This window comes from Pseudorasbora parva, chromosome 20 (genome assembly GCF_024679245.1).
Source record: "Pseudorasbora parva isolate DD20220531a chromosome 20, ASM2467924v1, whole genome shotgun sequence".
In the NCBI taxonomy this organism is placed as follows: domain Eukaryota; kingdom Metazoa; phylum Chordata; class Actinopteri; order Cypriniformes; family Gobionidae; genus Pseudorasbora; species Pseudorasbora parva.
Window position 1 is genome coordinate 13149010 of NC_090191.1, and position 20148 is coordinate 13169157.

The 20148-nt window shown below is 40.0% G+C and overlaps 1 protein-coding gene across 1 annotated transcript in view; it reads right to left on the reverse strand.

The window, feature by feature from the left end:
* The window catches only part of LOC137049075 (zinc finger protein 721-like), a 66785-nt gene that overhangs the window by 20840 nt on the left and 25797 nt on the right, over positions 1–20148 (reverse strand). The window contains exons 4-7 of the mRNA XM_067427463.1: positions 17974–18046; positions 16107–16328; positions 9217–10331; positions 5767–6031 (exon numbers count right to left, since the gene is read on the reverse strand). Of these exons, the coding sequence (XP_067283564.1) occupies positions 5767–6031; positions 9217–10331; positions 16107–16328; positions 17974–18046 (1675 nt within the window). The remainder of the gene's footprint in view (positions 1–5766; positions 6032–9216; positions 10332–16106; positions 16329–17973; positions 18047–20148) is intronic.

Below are 20148 nucleotides of genomic sequence, written 5' to 3' on the forward strand. Positions count from 1 at the left end.
CTGACAAACCTTCTGGCAGTATAAAAGAAGAGCGACAATTACATCCACCCATCTGCCGCCAGACACGCAGGAGCACTGCAACGCCTGCCTGCGCCTAGCCCTGGCCCACAATGAGGCTGCCTTTTTGGAGTCGAGCTGCGTGCATTGCGCTCACTTGCCATACACGTTTTGAGATCCAGAAGGGCCATTGCTTGTGGCATTAATGGGGAAGAGGCCTCCCCCTCAAAACGACGGTGATGGGCTTGAGGCCTTCGCTGAAAGAGACGAAGACTCCATGTCCGTCTTGGCATCAGAGAAGGAATGGGCAGCGTCGGATCCGGCGTGCCCTAATACAGAAGTCCCTTTAGACCTCCAGGAGGAGCTTGTCAAAGGCTGTTAAGGAGCTTGGACGAGCCCACCAGGAGTAATCTAGACCCCTGGTACTTACACCAGCAGGCTTCTTCGAAGAGCAAGACCTTTTTTCCCCCTATATCTACGAGCATGTGGTGAGCTCATGGTCTGCACCCCACTCGGCACACTTCGTCACAGGCCATTTTTTTCAAGAATCGCAGGAGCTCACGGCTATGTGCGCATACCCCCCCGTTGAGGAGAATCATTGCTGTGCATCTATGCCCTTCTTCGAACATTGCCTGGCATGGATCTCAGCCTGTCGTCCAAGCTGTGCAGACTGACAGCTCATCTCACTGATAAGGCTTCCGCTGGCAAAGCGGCATACACGCTGCACTCTTTGACAGTGCAATAGGCCTTTCAAGCCAAGCTTCTGCAGTCCCTGGACAGCGTCAACGTGAACACGTGCAACATTAAAGACCTGCGTATGTCCAACCATTGGGCGTTCTATGGGCTTCCTGATGGTCCTTTACTGGCACCTGTGGTTAACCCTAGTTAACCTGAAGGATACGGACCATAAGACGCTCCTCAATGCTCCAATCACTCCCTCCAGCCTCTTTGGTGATGCCGTGGAGTCAGTTGTTGAGCACTTCTCAGAGGGACAAAAGCACACTCGTTGAGATTTCACCCTTCGTCGGCTCCCCTCTCCGCCCAGAGGCCTTTTAAACAGCCCGCCGTGTCCCACCTGCTGATGCTTATGTAAAGCAAACAGTTGGCTGGATGTGATGGTTTATATGAGTAATGTGAATTTATAGGGTTCATATATTATATGGTTTAAAAAAAGTTTAAAATATTAGTATTATTCTCATGCACACATATTTCATTTCAGAAGACACTGATTTTGTAATCAAATGTGTCAATTGTAAACCACATACCAAAACTTGGTCTTTGCCTGAAGTTTTTAAAGTATCACAAAGAGCTACCTGGGAATTTGTGCATGTTATCTTCCAAATGGGGGGAAAGGAATCTTCTGCCATTTGGTTTCTTCACACATTTTCTGAAATTGAAATGCAGTTACAAGAATAGCTGAACGACCAAGTATGGTGACACAAAATAAAATGTGGAGCTTTTCTAAGAGGGTTTAAAAGGATAACTATATGGCGGAATAGCACTTTCAAGAGTAGGATTTTTGAGGCGTGACTTTTTACTGTGCCGAGTCAAAGTACTCTCAAATGTGCTATTCTACCATACATACATTTGTGTAACTGTAAATAACTTTAAACAGGGGAAACGTGGAGGTTTTTGGTCGCTTCTAACTTTATCTCTGCTTGGTACCTAATGAATGAACTGAGCTTAGTGGGCTAAGATAAATGCTATCAAAATGTCACCGCGGGTCAGAGCGATTAAGTGCACGAGACAAGAGATGTATGTATCAACTCGTCTTAGTTAAGGGAATAACATAGTTTAATATGAAAAAGCGGTAGAGTATCCCTTTAAGCACATTTTATTTGTTACTATTTCCCAATACGAGGTTTGTCGCAAATTACTTCTTGTCCAAAAAAATTCTCAATTGTGTGGTGTCATTACGATTATTTTACTGCTCCCAATCGCATCAGTCTCCACGATCCCAAACATGTTTATATTTTCGACTCTTGATTGGGCTGCGTCTGACGTGATACCCGCGATAGCCAATGAGAGCCAGCAACCGGATGTTTTGTGCTTCTATAGCTGAAACTTGGCGGCCACAAACAAGTCAAGTTTGATCTTGCGTGTCTCCGTGAGATCTTGTGCCGTGTAAAATCATTCCTACAATCAACAAGTGTGTGGTCTCTTAATCCGGCTAAATCATCTAGGCCAGCGGTTTTCAATAGCTGAGGCACGCCTCCCCTGGGGGGCGCCAAAGAGCCACAGAGGAGGCGCGACGTGAAGAAAAAATAAACCATATACTCGCGTCGCGGTATACTGGGTAAAAGCTACACGGGATACTCGCGTCGTGGTACAAACGAGTTGACTGATTACTGACAAGTAGGAATGCTGACAGATTAAGCAATGGCTCCTTCTGGCTCAACGTGTGCACAGGTGCTCAAACAATAGGCCTACTCGAAAACTGAAGGATTTTATGAATGGCACCTGTTTTCAACACAAACACTCTACGCAGAAAGAGTGTTTCTTGTACTTAGAAAAAACTGCAATACAATTATTTTTTTAAGGGGTAGGCTATGTTTATTTTTTTAATCATTTTAAAATTAATTGGAGAATTAACTTGAATGTGCCTAATAGCCTATGTGTTGTAGCATTTTAGTTTCATATGTTAAAATATTATATGTTATTTTTTTTCCATCTATATGTTGATTATGAAAAGTGAACACCATGAGTAAGATAGGATAAATCGGGGAAATGGAGTGGGTCAGACTAGAGGTCTTCACGGGGCACCCGAGACCCGTGGACCCGGGATCCGACCCGGGACCCGTACGGGTTCGGGTCTATTTTTTAAATGGTCAGCCGGGTCCGGGTCGGGTCCTAATCTATTACTTCGGTTCCCGGGTCTGTTAATGTTGTAGCCTATGTAATACGTCAATCGGACTCGGAGAACACCTGGCCGTGAGAGCCAGCGCGGCTTGTGTATTTTGTGTAACTTACAAATTGCTAAATTAGGATAAGAAAAGTGTGAGCTGGGAAATGAGGTTTAGAAATACACAACAACAACAAAAACACAAGCGCTCTCTCTCTCTCGCTCTCTCTCTCTCTCTCTCTCTCTCTCGCGCGCGCGCGCTCTCTCAGCCTTTTAGAAAGCGGGCAGATTTAATGCATGCGCGCGTTAATAATGTACTCAAGAATATATTTCAAATCAGCAACAAGACCTCAGGTACACTGTAACATAAATGTTTTCTGTGATGCTCAAATTGCGTAAAAAAAGGCTCATATTTCAGGTTGCTCCAGCTGACGCGCGAGTGCAGTCTCAAGCGCGTGTCATGTTTCTATGGCAACCCGAGCTTCCGCAGACCGCAGTGACTGTAATGACTTTAAAAATAATATGAATGAATCGTCTTGTTTAATCTTAAAGTTCTGCTAGTCAGACTCAGAGAGATTATGGCAAATAAATAATGGTAACGCAAGCGGCCATGGCACTAAACGAGCAATAGTTATTAGTTCAAAAGGGCAAACAGTCAAAGTTATTATGCGAATTAACTCATAAATCCGTCACTGTGAAATAAAATTGACTTTTACAGCTGAAATGAGTGAATTAAGCATGCTTGGAACAATTAATGAGGAATATTGTAATACATCACAATCAAGGTACAAGGGAGACAACGGCTATATCGTTAGGTAGGCTGACTGAGACAAAGTTATTTTTCGCAGCTTGTTCATTAACTTGTTAACAGCAGTAACGTTATATAGTGTAATATGAGACAATCGGGTCCAGTCGCGTCTGTGTCTTCCCGGCGGGTTCGGTTCCAGCTATCAAATAATAGACGGGTCCATGTCGGTTCCGGGTAATATATTTTTGGCATTTTTCGGATCTGCACGGGTCCGGGTCCAGTTTTTGAAATAATAGACGGGTCCGGGTCGGGTCTGTGTTGAAAATTGCGGGTCTCTTCGGGTTCGGGTGCGAATTTTTGGACCCGTGAAGACCTCTAGGTCAGACATGATTGACCACTTCATTAAGTTTAGTTTTGTAGAAAGACTTTCTTTAGTTTAAACAGTGAATTTTGTTTTGTATAAATTGTATCTTAATTTTAATAAATGTTTATTCAACAAATTGCCTGGATTTAATAAATAAGAAGCAAATATAGCCGCGATCAATTGCATTGCACGCGTGAACTGGAGCGCATCATAAATTCATCTCATATCTCTTTATTTTTTTATTATCAATTAATCAAAACTCAGTTTATGCCTCATAGACATGAAAAATATTTAAGAAAGCTTTACATTTTTTTAAACGAAACTATTCAAAACGAAAAGAAATAGGCTAGCTAACGTTACTCAATGTAATCCATGATGTGCATTTCTCTCTGTAGGCTAGGCGTGTTCAATACGGAGATGGCGATCTTCAACTAAATTTTTGCAGCTGACACAGACAGAAAAAACTAGTGTAGGCCTACTAATACAAATCAATGCACGAAATCGAACTTTTTTATTTAAAATTTTTATTAAGTTTTAACAAAAACAACCACGGTACATTAACAATTCACTGAATATAACTGTCGAAATCGAACTGATAGCAGTAATTCAGGCTAACGTAAACCGGAAGTTTGTTATTGGATTGTTGTACGTTGCCATAGCGACCATTTGAAATGTTTTCGGGAAAGTTGTGAATTCATACATCTCTATTGATATCTGTAACTCTGCGTGTATTAGCTTTCGTTCGAATGCATTCGTTCCTTGTCCCAAATCAACAGAAGTCAGCGTTAAGGGAGGAGACAGGACCCAGCAAAAAACGTAGGAAATATGATCCTGAATACTTAACGTTGGGATTCACCTGTTCGGGGTCCGAGGCTGCACCTCTGCCGCAGTGTGTGGTCTGCAAGGAGGTGCTGGCAAATGATAGCATGAGACCCTGCAAACTTTGGCGTCACATTGAAACCAAACACACAAATTTAGTGAACAAGCCCGTTGAGTTTTTTGAGAGGAAGTGTGACGATTTGCAGTAAAAAAAACAATAATACAGTCATTTGGCACTGTTAACATCAAGGCGACAGAAGCATCTTATGTCGCGCTACGTATAGTGAAGGCAGGCAAACCACACAACATCGACGAAACATTGCTACTCCCTGCAGCTAGAGATATGTGTTCAGTAATGCTGGGAGAAGCAGCTGCTGCTAAACTTGACGTGATCCCTATGTCTGACAATACCATCCAGCGACGAATATCAGACATGGCTTGTGATGTCAAAGAGCAGGTCCTGGACTGTGTTCGTGAAAGCCCCTTTCACGCCATTCAGCTGGATGAGTCCACTGACGTCGCACACTGTGCTCAACTTATGGTGTACGTTCGCTTTATTAAAGACCTCAGTGTGCTGGAAGATTTTTTTTTTTGCGTTGCTCTACCCGCCCGCACAACAGCTGACAAACTTTTCAAGGCCTTGAATAACTTTTACGAGTCTAATTGCCTTGACTGGGGCCGGTGTTGTGGGATATGCACTAATGGGGCAAGAGCAATGACTGGCCGTCACAGCGGTCTCGTAAAACAGGTGCAGATAGTTGCCCCTGCGGCTGTCTGGAAGCACTGCATTATCCATCGTCAGGCTTTAGCAACAAAAAGGATGCCCCAAGAATTGCGCGCAGTTCTTGAAGAGGCTGTCAAAATTGTGAACTTAATTAAAGTGCGTGCCTTAAACGCCCGTCTGTTCTCAATTCTCTGCAATGAGATGGGTGCTAACTTTCAGCAGCTGCTCCTGCACTCCGAGGTCAGGTGGCTCTCTCGGGGCAAAGTACTTACCAGGCTGTGTGATTTGCGCGAATAAGTCCTCCTCTTCCTCACCGAGATTAACTCCCCACTGGCAAAACATCTGGCACACATGAACTGGCTTGCTATGTTGGCCTATCTCTCCGACATCTTTGATAGGATCAACTCCCTCAACACCTCGCTCCAGGGCAAAGAGTGCCACGTCTTTTCGGCACACGACCAAGTGTCTGGGTTCAGGAAAAAACTGGACTTGTGGTGTGCTCGTGTTGAACAAGGTTCTGTGGAAATGTTCCCAACCCTGGAGGATGTTGCGGAGAAGACAGGGCTGCCTCTTAATTCTGTCCAACCGGTCATCTCTGCGCATTTGAATGGGTTGCGTGAACAGTTTGGTGAGTATTTTGGAGAGGACGCAATAGGAAATCAGTGGGTGAGAAATCCGTTCGCTTTCCCCGCCATACCCAGTGATGGATTGAGCCCGCAGGAGGAGGAGGCCCTGGTCGATCTCAGCTCGAATGTGGAATTGAAGCAGAGACTGGCAGAAATGCCGATCACGCGTTTCTGGTTGTCTGTGGAGAGCGAGTTCCCTCAGATCTCCACTAAGGCTATGCAAGTCCTAATCCCCTTCACCTCCACTTACATGTGTGAGTGTGGGTTTTCCGCACTGACCATGATTAAAAATAAATACAGATCAAGGCTGCAGGTGGAGGACGACTTGCGTTTATTTCTCTCTGCAGTGCAGCACCGCATTGAACACCTCTGCGCGTCAAAAGTGCATCCTCATTGTTCCCACTGATATGGGCGGTTATTCAAAGTTCAAAATTAAAATTCAAATGACGTGAATGACACGTGCAAATGACGTGAATGACACGTGCAAATGACGTGAATGGTGCATTTTGTTTATTGTTTAAATCTGAATGTATGACTTTAAATAATTTTAGCCACATACAAATCTTGTATGTGGCTGGAAAAAAATTGAAATGCAAATCTTTTTGATCTAATAACATGCCTTCAATGCAGTTGACTGTTATGTGTTATGTGCTACGTGAACAAAAAGCGTTGGCGTTCATTTATCAGAGAGCTGTCCATTGTGCTGATTTTGTTTGAGATGATGTGCATTAAAATGTGCGCTTAAAGAGATAGTTCACTTTAAAATGAAAATTCTGTCATCATATACTCACCCTCAATATGTTTCAAGCCTGTATGAATGTCAGTAACCAAACAGTTAACTGGTCCCATCGACCTCCATAGTATATATATATTTTTTCTTACTATGGAAGTCAATGGGACCAGTTAACTGTTAAGTTACTGACATTCTTCAAAATATCTTGCTTTGTGTGCAGCAGAAGAAATTCATACAGGCTTGAAACAAATTGAGGGTGAGTATATGATGACAGAATTTTCATTTTAAAGTGAACTATCCCTTTTAAGACCCAGACACAAGTTTCACACTTGTAACATTCACATGTTAAGCATGTTTTGTTGACTTACGGTTAGGCCTACTGATGTTCTGTGATTTTTAAAAGTAGCCTCAAATAGGCCTGCATAAAGTTGGAAGTTATTTGCTGTTGCAAAGATTTATGAATGCACTTCTTAAACAAAAAAAGGAAATAAAATACAATATGAAAAAATATTTACATTTTATTAGTTGTTATTGAAACTCATCATTGCCAGGAACACACAGAAGATGGCATTTACTGCCGAGATGTGTGTGGGTTAGAGCAGGCGGACAGGATTTTGGGGAAGGGGGGGCTCGGCTGTCCTTACCTACTCTAACCGTGCGTTCACACCGCCGCCGGCGAGAGCGTCAAAATTCGCTCTTGCCACCCTGACAACGACGCTGTAGAAAGCTCCGTGGACGTGCTGCCGCTCTGACGTAGATCGAATGTTTTTTCTTTTTTAAAACTATATTTAAAGAGGCCGCAAATCAAACAAGCATGTTGATGGATATACTGACCACAAGTAGGGTATAAATTAACTTCATGAAATCGTTTAAATGTGAAAGTAAGAATTAATTGCACACCCGCTGAACAACGAGCGTTCTAGCGCCTATAAAATAGTGTTGCGCGACTTCTTAACAAATTACACATCACTATGAATGATCTTGTTATAAATGATAGGGAAACCCGCACAGCAATGATCAACCTCTCCTACAAATTGCTTGGGAACTAATGTGGTCGGAACCAAAGTTTACAGGCCTGCGTTCTCTGGATTTCTCTCAAGCGGAGCACTTCTACATTCTGACTGGTTGCCGCCTGTTGCCGCCGAACCGCGTCATAGCTCATTACCATAAAGTTGAGCTGATTTCAACTCTCCTCGACGCCCAAATCGTCCAAGACGCGCCGCGCCGCTCTCGCCGGAGCTCGCCGCCCGGCTCCCATTGAAAATGAATGACTTCCGGCCAGCTTGACGCTCTCGCCGCCGGCGGTGTGAACGCACAGCTAGGGGAGGCTTACATTCACCCAATTTGAAAACCCCTGATCTAGGCTACGTCCGAAACCTGGAAAATGGTGCCTTCGGAGGACACATTTCAAGGCAGGAAGGCATCAAGCAATGTCCGAATCTAATGTTAGCTTCACTTCCTGTCTCCTGAGAGACCTTCAACTGATCAATTTTTGAAGGCAGCATACATGTATCCTTCGCTGCCTTTGATATCCCACAATCCTGTGCTTTCCATTCAGTGACAGTTGAGCGTGGAAAATAAGATGGCGTCCGAAAGTTACGTTTGCTGGTAAGTTTGTGTGTAAATGTATGTTTTTAACCAATATTTTCCACTTCTGATGTCATTTCTAGCAAGAAATGACTAATGTAGTACTTAAATAAATGTGTTTAGTTCTCACCAAAACTCTCTCTATTTTACTGTCGATCATTAAACTTTTACACTGCCTTAAAAGTCTGTCCGAAATCAGTTTCATGAGGTGCCTTTGTGAACAAAAAGGCAGCGAGGCAATGAGTCAGCTGCCTAGGTTTTTGGACGCAGCCCTAGTGTGCGTTCAGCATAAAATCGGTTAAGATGTGAAAATGCAACACATCAGAAATGGCAGGATTTAGGAAAATATGTACACTGCTGTACTGAGCCGAACCATGCAGTGGAAAAGCGCAAAAACTTATTCTAGTCCATTTAGAAAGGTCGATAGTGTCAGACATGTTTACCGGTGAATTCATTCACTAAAAATCAAATGCAGTGCATTGTTCACTTCTTTCAGTTTGTCCCTTTATTTAAAGATTATCACACTGTGCCATTTGACAGCAAAATGGAATTGTATGTAATATATTGATTCTGATATGTTGATTTTGAGCAATGCCTTTATTAAATAAAATAAATATCAAATACATATTTTCTGGTGCCATTTTAAATTTCAGAGCCAAATAAACTTTAATTTAACTCTTTTCACAAAAACAAACACAAATAGGGTCTCACATCTGAATGACTTATCTGTAAATGTGATGACAATATTTACACTGATCACAAGTGGACTTCTTCTAGATTGAATCTGCAGGTGATTTTTGGGAACACTGCAATTTATTTACAGAATGTGTTCGCAAATGCCGTTTCAGCTCTGTGTGATGAGTGAAACTCTTCTCACACTGAAGACACGTGAAAGGTTTCTCTCCAGTGTGAAGCCTCATGTGAGTCTTTAGGTTTGCTTTAACTGTGAAAGTTTTTTCACACTGAGAGCAGGCAAAAGGCTTCTCTCCAGTGTGAACTCTCATGTGAGTCTTCAGGTTTCCTTCAACTGTGAAACTCATTCCACACTGAGGGCAGGTGAAAGGCTTCTCTCCAGTGTGAACTCTCATGTGAATCTTGAGGATTGCTTTGCTTGAGCAAGTCTTTCCACAGTGATGGCACATGACACAAGGCTTCTCTCCAATGTGGGTTATTACATGATTCTTAAGGTGATCGCTGTCTGTAAAACTCCTTCCACACTGCTGACATATAAAACACTCCTCCCTTGAGTGAACCCTCATGTGGTAATCAAGGTTTACTTTACGTCTGAATCTATTTCCACACTGATCACATTCAAAAGGCTTCTCTCCTGTGTGAATTCTCATGTGGTCATTAAGGGATCCTTGATGTGTAAAACTATTTCCACACTGAGAGCACACGTAAGGCTTCTCTCCAGTGTGAATTCTCATGTGGATTTTAATTGTTGCCTTATGTGTAAAGCTCTTTCCGCACTGTTGGCATGTGTAAGGAGTCTCTCCAGAGTGAACTCCCATGTGGATTTTAAGACTTCCTTTTCCAGTGAAACTCCTTCCACACTGAGGGCATGTGTAAGGTTTCTCTCCAGTGTGAATTCTCATGTGAACTTTAAGGTTTCCTTTTTCAGTGAAACCTTTTCCACACTGTTGGCAAGAGAAAGGCTTCTCTCCATTGTGTATTCTCATGTGGACTTTAAAGTTTCCATGATGATTGAAACTCTTTCCACACTGAGAGCAGGTGAAATTACTTTTAGTTCCAGTCTTATGAGTTCTTTTTTGTGAGGAAGACTTTTCAGTCGGGGAGCAACTCAAATATTTTTCTTCAGTAATTAAATCATGCTGTTTCTCCTCCTTTACAGTATTCCGTTCTTGACTCTCCTCTTTCAGTGCCATCAGGTCTAAGGTGGAAAAAGATAAATACAAGTTTAAGTCCTTTTTAATGGCACAAAGCAACAAACCACAAAACATTTAGACCAGTTACTCTCAATGTTTTTTGGGCCAGCATCCCTCTACCCATTATCGAGGCCCCTAACCCTAACTTCCACGATCAAATAAAATATAGCCTAATTCAGTGCTGATCAAACCGGTCCTGGAGGACTCCATGCACTGAACATCTTTTATGTCTCACTCATCAGCTCTTTAGTAGAACCTGAAATGGGTGAACCCCATTGAGAACCCTGGTCTATTTGTTTTTCCCTGAATATTAAAGCAGCACTGGGTAACTTTTGCCCTCGGGGTCCCCCTACAGTTGGGGAAAAAATAATGTCCTCAACTACTGTCGTAAGCTGTCATCCTACAACAGGGGATGCCATCGCGTGTGCATTTGTTGACATGACAACCCTGATAGCCCTGAACTATTGATGCGCGGGTCGTCTCATAACCCGCAGACCCCGTTTGTCTATGTAATGGTGCGGGGCGGGTTGTAAAAATATATACAGTGGTGCGGGGCGGGCCAAAAAACTTCAAAAAAAGCGGCCCGCGGGTTTGTGCAGCACTAACAGTTACCCTGAACACTGCAGGAGGAGTTCACATGCAGGTGTTCTTCTTGCATCGCGTGTGAAATGTCTTCATCCCAGGTAAAGTCAGTGGCATGGCATATGTTTCAGCATGTCATATGAATATAATTTCATGGGTTTAATTTTTTTTCAAACGCCAAATAATCGTGATGCTCAGGTTTACAAGCCGCGTCATTATAGAAGTCTATTGGTTACCGTTTTACAGAATCTATATGAATCTTCAATTCAATGTTTGAGTGGTACACAGCAAAAACTCCAGTGTTAAATTAACTCTCCTGAGAGTACATGTGAGACCACACTCAAGAGTGTTAAAGTGTTAAAATAAGAGTGTTAAAGTAACACTGAAGCAGTGTTAAAGTTAATAAGATAATTAACTGATTATTGGCAATTATTGAAGATACCTGATGATAACAAGCAGAGTCACCAAATGAGAACATCACAATTCACAAGTGGACATATTTTCCATTTGTAATTGCAAAGCAACTCAGACAGTGTGTTTGTCCGAAAATCATAAAAATAAAAGAAATTTCACTCACACCTTTAGACACTTTAGACAACTTATCATCTGTAATTCACACATGTTTGGATCATGAGAGAAACCAGACCTGAAGGAAAGACTCTCTGGCTCAGGATTCAATCCAGGATCTTCTTGTTGTGAGGAGCCAGTGTTTCCCACTGAGACACTGTGCTGCCCTTAATCACAGATATAAGACACACTTTGACTATTTCTGTCAGAGTCAGACGTCTACAGAAGCTCTTACTGAGAATTAACAGAGGTTTAGATGTTGAGGATTTATGGTTCATTTGAAGTCACCATTGTGGAGGGAAGCGTTTGCTTTAGTTGGGCTCTTGGTCCCCGTACGTGTGTTAGCGTTTCTTAGGCTGCTGTAACTGTGTGTGTGAAACACAAGAGTTGTGGCTGAGAAAGCAAAGCTAATGTGACATCAGATGTTGTCAGCTCCTTGTTGATGATAACTAAATCATCAGAAAGTAAGCATCTGATGTTGTTTTTTGTGTTCTTGTTTGGCACAATAGTTATTTGTTTATAGCCTCTATAATCTTGTGAATCTGCATTATTGGCACCAATAGCAATAAAAGGACCACCTATCTTGACGGATGAGAAAAAAAGTAAGTGTACCCAATGTTTTGAGAAAATATTTCCCATGGTCACACACAGATATCAAGATTTGGCCTATGATTCACAACAATGGTGACAATCAAGCATCAGTTTTGTACTACGAAGCCACCCATCATGCAGTGCAGCAGGAAGCATTTTTTTGTCACCATTGTTGTGAAACATAGGCCAAACCTTGAAGTCTGTGTGTGATCATGGGAAATATTTTCTCAAAACATTGGGTGTATGTACTTTATCATCCTTCAGGATAAGGCTATTGGTGCCAATACTGCAGAGGCTATAAACAAATTACTATTGAACCAAATAAAAACATAATATCAGATGCACACTTTCTGATGGTTTAGTTATCATCAACAAGGAGCTGTCAACACCTGATGTCACTTTAGCTTTGCTTTCTCAGCCACAACTCTTGTGTTTCACACACACACAGTTACAACAGCCTCAGAAACGCTAACACACGAACGGGGACCAAAAGCTCAACTAAAGCAAACGCTTCCCTCCACAATGGTGACTTCAAATGAACCATAAATCCTCAACATCTAATTATCTGTTAATTTTGTTTTTATGATTTTTGGATAAACACACTTTGTCTGTGCAATTACAAATGGAAAATATGTCCACTTGTGAATTGTGATGTTCTCATTTGGTGATTCTGCTTGTTATCATCAGGTATCTTCAATAATTGCCAATAATCAGTTAATTATCTTATTAACTTTAACACTGCTTCAGTGTTACTTTAACACTCTTATTTTAACACTTTAACACTCTTGAGTGTAGTCTCACATGTACTCTCAGGAACTCTCAGTGTTAATTTAACACTGGAGTTTTTGCTGTGTAGGTAATCACCGTAACAAGCATGAGAGCATCGGTCGGGCACGCCTCCTTCAGCTCACGCCAATGAGCAAACGCTGGTCCAATGTTAATCCCCATCCTGCCTTTAATCCAATCACTTTTTCGTTTCCTCTTATTGCTTTCCTCTAACAAAACCTTTTCTTTCTTATTTGTCTGTGCTGCTTCGGACATGACTATATTATCCGACGAACAAAGTTGGGCTCGCACGTCTGAATTTAAGGAAGTGTGGGTGTTGGTGGAAGTGACGTATATGCCGTAAAGCAGTCGAATTTTGTAGTTCTTTTTGTTCTCAGGTTACTACCCGAAACCCGAAGTTTAAAAGTACGATTAAAAACAATACAGACCCCGTCAAGCTATGGCAGACGTGTCATTCAACTTATTGTAAGTCGATTTATCATCACAAGAGTCTTGAAAATATATTATGAAGGTTGAAAAGTTACCTAGTGCTGATTTAATGTTGATTATTTTGTGTATATTAGGGGACAAGCACAGACAGTGTGCTAGCCCCAATTGCATCTGTTGCGATTCTTATTATTATTTCTCCCCTAAAGAGAGTCTACACTGTCAGAAACACAGGTACAATTTTGTTCCTAGAGGAACAAAACCAGGGTTTTTCCTTGCTCAAAATGAGGCGGAGATGGTAAAATCTTGCTTGGCCCAGCTGACCCGTGGCCTGTGATTTTGCAGATTAATTGTCAGTTTTAGGGTTTTGTCATACATTTTTGTGTGCTTCGATCATTAAATAATTATGAATTTAATCCTTTTTAAGTTATCATTTTGCAGTGTAAGATTACAGCTAACACTAAAATTTAAGTATTTGTAAATAACTGAAACAATCACAACAAACTGCCAAAGTAAAACAGTTATAGAATGGCCATACATCTGTGATTGTGGAACTAATGGTCACTCTTTTATTTATTAAACATAATCCAGAATCCACTAAGTCCACACTACTTTATTATAAAGAAAACAATAAATGAATAAAAATATATAATCATAGGCTATAACAAAAAATATATTAAAGCAGGTGAGTGGATAGTTACAAAAATTACAATTACAAAAAGTAATTCTTAAAAAAAACCTTTGGACTAATTTTATAAAATCTAATTAATAAAAATCTGTTAATAAAAAGGTACAAATTACTTTGTGTTCTTATAAAATACATTTATGAAAAACAATCTATTAGATTTAAATGTAATGCGCCGCTTTTTAATGGGGCAACAGAGATATGATTGATACGTGAGAACACGATAGGCTTTTAATAATCATTCAGTGCACAAAACTATAATAATATGAAGCGTTTCAAAACAGAGTGGCACAAACTACTTATGCACATCCCAGGTGCAGAATGATGTGCCTAAAGCAACATGGAGTCAAAGTGCGCATTAAAAAGTTAATAGCAAAGAGAAGTTGAGCACACAAATCCTAGTCTATAATTTATATCTTATATATTTATAACTGAGTTTTTAAAATTGCGTGTGATGCTATTTAATAGTCCTTGTGTTGTCACCTGGTAGTTAGTACAACATCCTTCAGAAACAGGAAATGTAGATAAACTCTAGCCAGATGAAGTCACTTTAAGCAAACCCACAGCCCTTTATCAACATTTCAGGAACACTCACCTGAAGGATTATTAGGAACACCATACTAATACTGTGTTTGACCCCCTTTCGCCTTCAGAACTGCCTTAATTCTATGTGGCACTGATTCAACAAGGTGCTGAAAGGATTCTTTAGAAATGTTACTTTGACTTTGATATGAGTTTGGCAACATCCAAAACCACCGATTATACCCCTCTCAAAAGCTCAATTTTACATGTTTAGAATATTTTTTAACAGTGCAGATTTTTAAAATATCTTGAAAAATTCCTTTAAATTTCATTTTTAAGCGTTTAACTGATATAATTAATCAATCAAAATTATTACTGTCGGATAACAGTTAATTGTTAATTATGAGCATCCCTACTGTCAACATGAGGCGGCCGGCTCCTAGGGCTTGGACAATAAATCTGAGATTTTATTCAGCTTGCTTCTAATTCCTTAGCAGCACGTACCTACAGACATATTTAGCTGAGCAAGCAAAATTAAGCGAGTGAAAAGTATTACTGTGTGGGACCATTTCAACAGAGAACAACACAGTATTATAACTTGCAAAGCAAAAATCCACAAGAGCAACAAACTTTGCCCTCCATGTTATTAGAGAGAAGATGCGATGCACAGCAATCTTAGGAGATAACAGTGAATCTGTTCAATGGTTGTAAGAGGGTGTTTTATGCCACGGGTCTAACTGTCAACAGGCTGCGCTGAAGACTAAATAACTTACATGATGTACTTTTATGTTTTATTTACCCTAGAATGAGCCATTTCTATCTACATACACTGCAGGTCCCCTTACAGGGAAATTGCCATTTTGCAATGTCACGTTTCTACAGTAGCCCTAAAGGGACAAACTTCTCTACAGAGCGCTAGTCACTCTCTGCTCTCTCTGACGACAACATCTTGCGTCAGCACCAAGCGGCAACCTCCCGCGATCTCTCTTGAAGCCAATACGGAAGTAATCTAAACTGCAATTCCTCAACTGGCCACTAGGGACAGGCTCCAGAAGGGAGCAGAATCTCATTGAGCCCCATGTTAAAATTATCAACTTTAAAGCAGAAAAAAAACATGTTTACAGCCTGGTACAAATTGTGGTTTTGGCTTATAATGCTAATTTTGATCTTCATGACAACTCTGAGGGGGGTGAATTTTTTTATAACTCATTCGTTTACGTTATATAAAGCCTTAAGGTTATGCATAATTAAGGCCGTGGTTACAAGTGGATAGCCATTTATCCGCCGTCTATAGTCATTGCGTCACCTCAGCTCCGCGCACATCCCGTCTTTTTGCCCATTTTCTGTTATCTGGGTGTGACACGCGTTGACTCGCTCACAAGATGGCAACGCCCAGCTCGCCCCTAGTTTAAGCTTCAGAACGGCTTATCAGAATCCTATGGGTGACGTCACAGTCCATATTTTTTTACAGTCTATGGTCAGCACCCATAGCTTCTCTGCGCTTTGAAAGGGAGGGGTTAGAGGTAGGTGATTGCAATTCACGACCTCTCCGCTAGATGCTGCTAAAATTCACACACTGCACCTTTAAATGACTGAGTTCAGCTTTGAGAATGAAACCCACCTGTTTGTGTCTCAGTATCTTCATGTTTCACTATGAATGCTTCTTCAATCTTCATGTCTTCTTGTTTCACTATGAATGCTTCAATCTTTACATCTTCTTGTTTCACAAGGACCTCTTCTTCAGTCTTCACATTTTCTTGTTTCACACTGATTGCTTCTTCAATCCTCATGTCTTCACTCTCCTCTTTAATAAACGCCATCTTTATAATAGTGTCACATGGATCTCAGTCTCTTCACCAGGAGTTTTTCTGTGTGTCTGGACGCTCTGTCATGAGTAAAACGAGAATAATTAACACTACCGATTAAATCTCTGAGTTAAATCTCAACATTAAATCTCATCTCTAGTAAGGGAGTCGGTCAGAGTTATTCACTCAAAAAACGATACTATAAATGAAAGAACACCAATTATACAGAGGGTTCATATTTACACATTTGTGCTTTACATTTATTTAAAAATGCTATTGGTTTGTAAAAGTTGTTATTGTGTTGTTATATTTGAACTTATTTAAATAACTTAAATTGATTTGTAGTTTTAAAAAGCAGTTTTTCCATCACTACTTGTCAGTAACTGAATAGATGATTACGAAAATTGATTCACGATATAAGGAGCGAGATGCTGATGCCTTTTCTGTTAACCTTACTCGTCTGTGGATGTGCTTTACTAACAATAAATAACGTTCATCAATGTTAGACAATACATTACAGTATACATTCAATAATACATCATTAATTTTGCATACCTTGTAAAAGCTAAAACATTTTTTAACAGTTTTGTATCGCTTAAAGCACTTAAATTGCTAAAATGCAAACCTTTCTTCAGCAGTCACAATAGATGCTGAAGCCCGACGCAAATGGCGTCATATGACAACGTCAAAATAAAAGTCCTGTCCACACTCTAACACTATTGTGCGGAAAATAAAAGGTGAGCAAAAAAAAAAAAAAGAGTGCAAGATGTCTAAAAGGAATACAGCATACATCTTTGTTTTAAAATCACACATAAAAGTCAGTGGGTTTTTTTCTAATATTAAAATATGGACATAAACTTAATTTTAATCTAAGAGTTGGTAAATTAAATAAAATTTAAATTGATGATCTTCCAAGAATGAGTAGAAGATAAATATCAAGTACAAATGTGAATCATTTACAAAAAGTACTGATAAAAAGGTTCAGTATTTCAAAGGTTTTAATGAAATAATAGTAAATCAAGTCTTCAATGTCATGTGTTGATGCAATTCAGATTGCTCACTAATGGGTGTTACAGATACAATTTAACACCTGCTGAGATTCACAGAAAGTGCCATAATTTTTAAAAAATAAAAATGAATAAAATTTAAATAAAAAAATTATTTAACAGGATATAAAATAATATTTTTCTCACAATTTTGACTTCATGCATGTTTTTTTTATTATTATTATTGACTCACAAAACTGATTTCGGACAGACTTCTAAGGCAGTTTAATAGTTTAATGATCTACGGCTAAATACAGAGAGCTTTGTTGAGAACTAAACAAATATTTAATTACTACATTAGTCATTTCCACTAGAAATTACATCAGATGTGGAAAATGTTAGTAGAGAACGTACAATTACACACTAACCAGCAAACAGAACTTTCAGACGTCATCTTTTTTCCCCAGCTTAACTATCAAAGAATGGAATGGACAGAATTGTGGGATATCAAAGGCAGCGAAGAATACATATGCTGCCATAGATATACATAATAATGTCTCGTCTGTGCTTTTTAAACAAACAAACCAAAAAAGTTTATTTTAACTTCTTCAGGATTGTGCCATTTACTAGGCTTTCTCCCTCGACATAGCACTGTGCCTACTTCAGAGATCACTGTTTCCACATATTTTTTGCCTACCATCAAATACCTGACTGTGGCAAGGTAGACGAGCGAGAGACATAGGAGGAGCGAGCAAGACCAGGGCGGTCACCTGCGAGGCACACCAGTCTCGAGTCATCTCATGGGGGAGCTCGGAGGCATATAAGGATGAGCAACACCAGTGAAGGACGAGAGAGCCCCAGGCCAGGATTTTATGCTATGGTTTTGTTTATGTTTGTGTTACTTTCATTTTGTTTATTTATTAAAGTCTTTTAAATATTCCCCGGTTCCCGCCTCGTTCCTTCCCATATCTACGAACGTCATTACACTGACCTCTTTAGAAAGCTGTATTGTTTTTTCTTTCTGCCGGATAAGAAGCATCTCTGAACTGACCACATTTCACCCCTTTAGATCACTTTATTGACTTTAGAAACACAACTGAGCACAAGCACCTGGGGCCTCGTTTATAAAAATTTCCATAAATTTCATCCTTAAAGGGTACGTACGCACAAAAGCTAGATTTTGGCTACACACAAAAAAAAATCTGATTTATAAAACCATGTGTACGCCAGAACTTGCGCAAAAATCCTTTTATAAATCACAGTCAGCAGAAGATTGTGCATATGTGCATCTCCAGTGCCCTCAGCCCTCATCTACCTGTACATCTGCCACATTAACTGCCACATTCCACCACTCAAGGACAATTTATCCAAAGCCAACAGCAACACACCCATTGGTTCCTGACACACCCACTGTCCCCGTTGTGTCTTAGATGTTACTGTTACTCCCTGCCCATTCCCATGTTCCACCATTAACCCTGGAGCAATTTCCTCTGACCCACCTGCAAAAGACACAGCCACCCCAACCAAACGGTCATACAATCGCTCTGTAAAATCAAATACGTGCAGAAAGTGTGGCCAATTTGGCATAAGAAACTGGCCACAGAAGTACAAAGGCAAAATATTTTGCCCAGATAAAGAAACACTCACTAAGCAGCAGTGGTTACAGAATATGAGAAAATAACACACTTGTTTCTGTGATACATACATTTTCTCTCTTAGTTGGCTCTGTTCTTTATCTTCCAGCCATATTAATGTTAAAGTATTATACTGTGCACTTCTTTTTAAATTGTATCATTATTATAGAAAGGTTTATGTGTAGAGGAAACAATATTAAGTTTATTTATACATACACTATAATGCATATGGAAATATATAATAAATATTAAAGCACATTAAATTAGTATATATTTTTATTTATATATGCACGTACAGTACATATACACATCTTTTTATATACCTATTTAATGAAGAATAGTCTATTCTTTTGTTGTTCCATACTGATAATATGTATATCGTGAATAAATCTAGTTCTCTAAGAAGACTGGTGTGTTGTATTTATTTATTTTATTACATGTAATGATATTCAATGTGACTGTAGGTAGATTCAAACGCACAACTTCCTGAATTTATTCCCCTTTTCATATAGATTATTCTTCCCCAGCTTCAAAACAGCATATTTGCACTGCCAATTTTCTGCATAGTCAATGTGAAGAATCACCTCATCATCTTTCAGAGATCTATGCAAAGAATTTAGCCACTGGTACCACCAAAATGTCTTTTTGGTATGTGCGAACGACTTCTTCCAGCATGAAATACATTCTTTGTACATACAAGCCTTGACCTTTGTGTCACAGCACAACTCCTCTACCACTTTGCTCAAACTCTGGGAGTAAATGATGCCTAACTGCTTGAGCTTATCTGCTTTCATTTGGGCATCCACATTGCATGTCTCCCTATCATTGATATTTGGAGCAACAATCCAAAACGGCTTTATTCTTTAGAAAAGTGAATAGGATAGCTTCAGGCCAGGCATCTCCAGCACCAGTTTCTGATACAAATTCAGCACTGTCAGAGATAAACCTCTTTTTTTTCTTTGTTTTAAATCTTGTGATTGTGTCCTTCTTCCCTGCTGATATTCGACTATTGTCATCTCGGCTTTGAAAATGTTTGACATGTTCATGTTGTTGTTGTTTTTTGTGTGATTGCTCTGATAGGTGAAGCCAAGACATTGGTGGTTTTCAGACTTGCTGAACACGTTGTGGGAGATACAAACACATTTTCTTATCATAGAGACAAGTTTGTATTTTCTAAGAAGCTCCTGTTTTGAAAGCTCTCTTTCTCCTTTTCCCTTTCATGCCAAGTCCTTTGAATT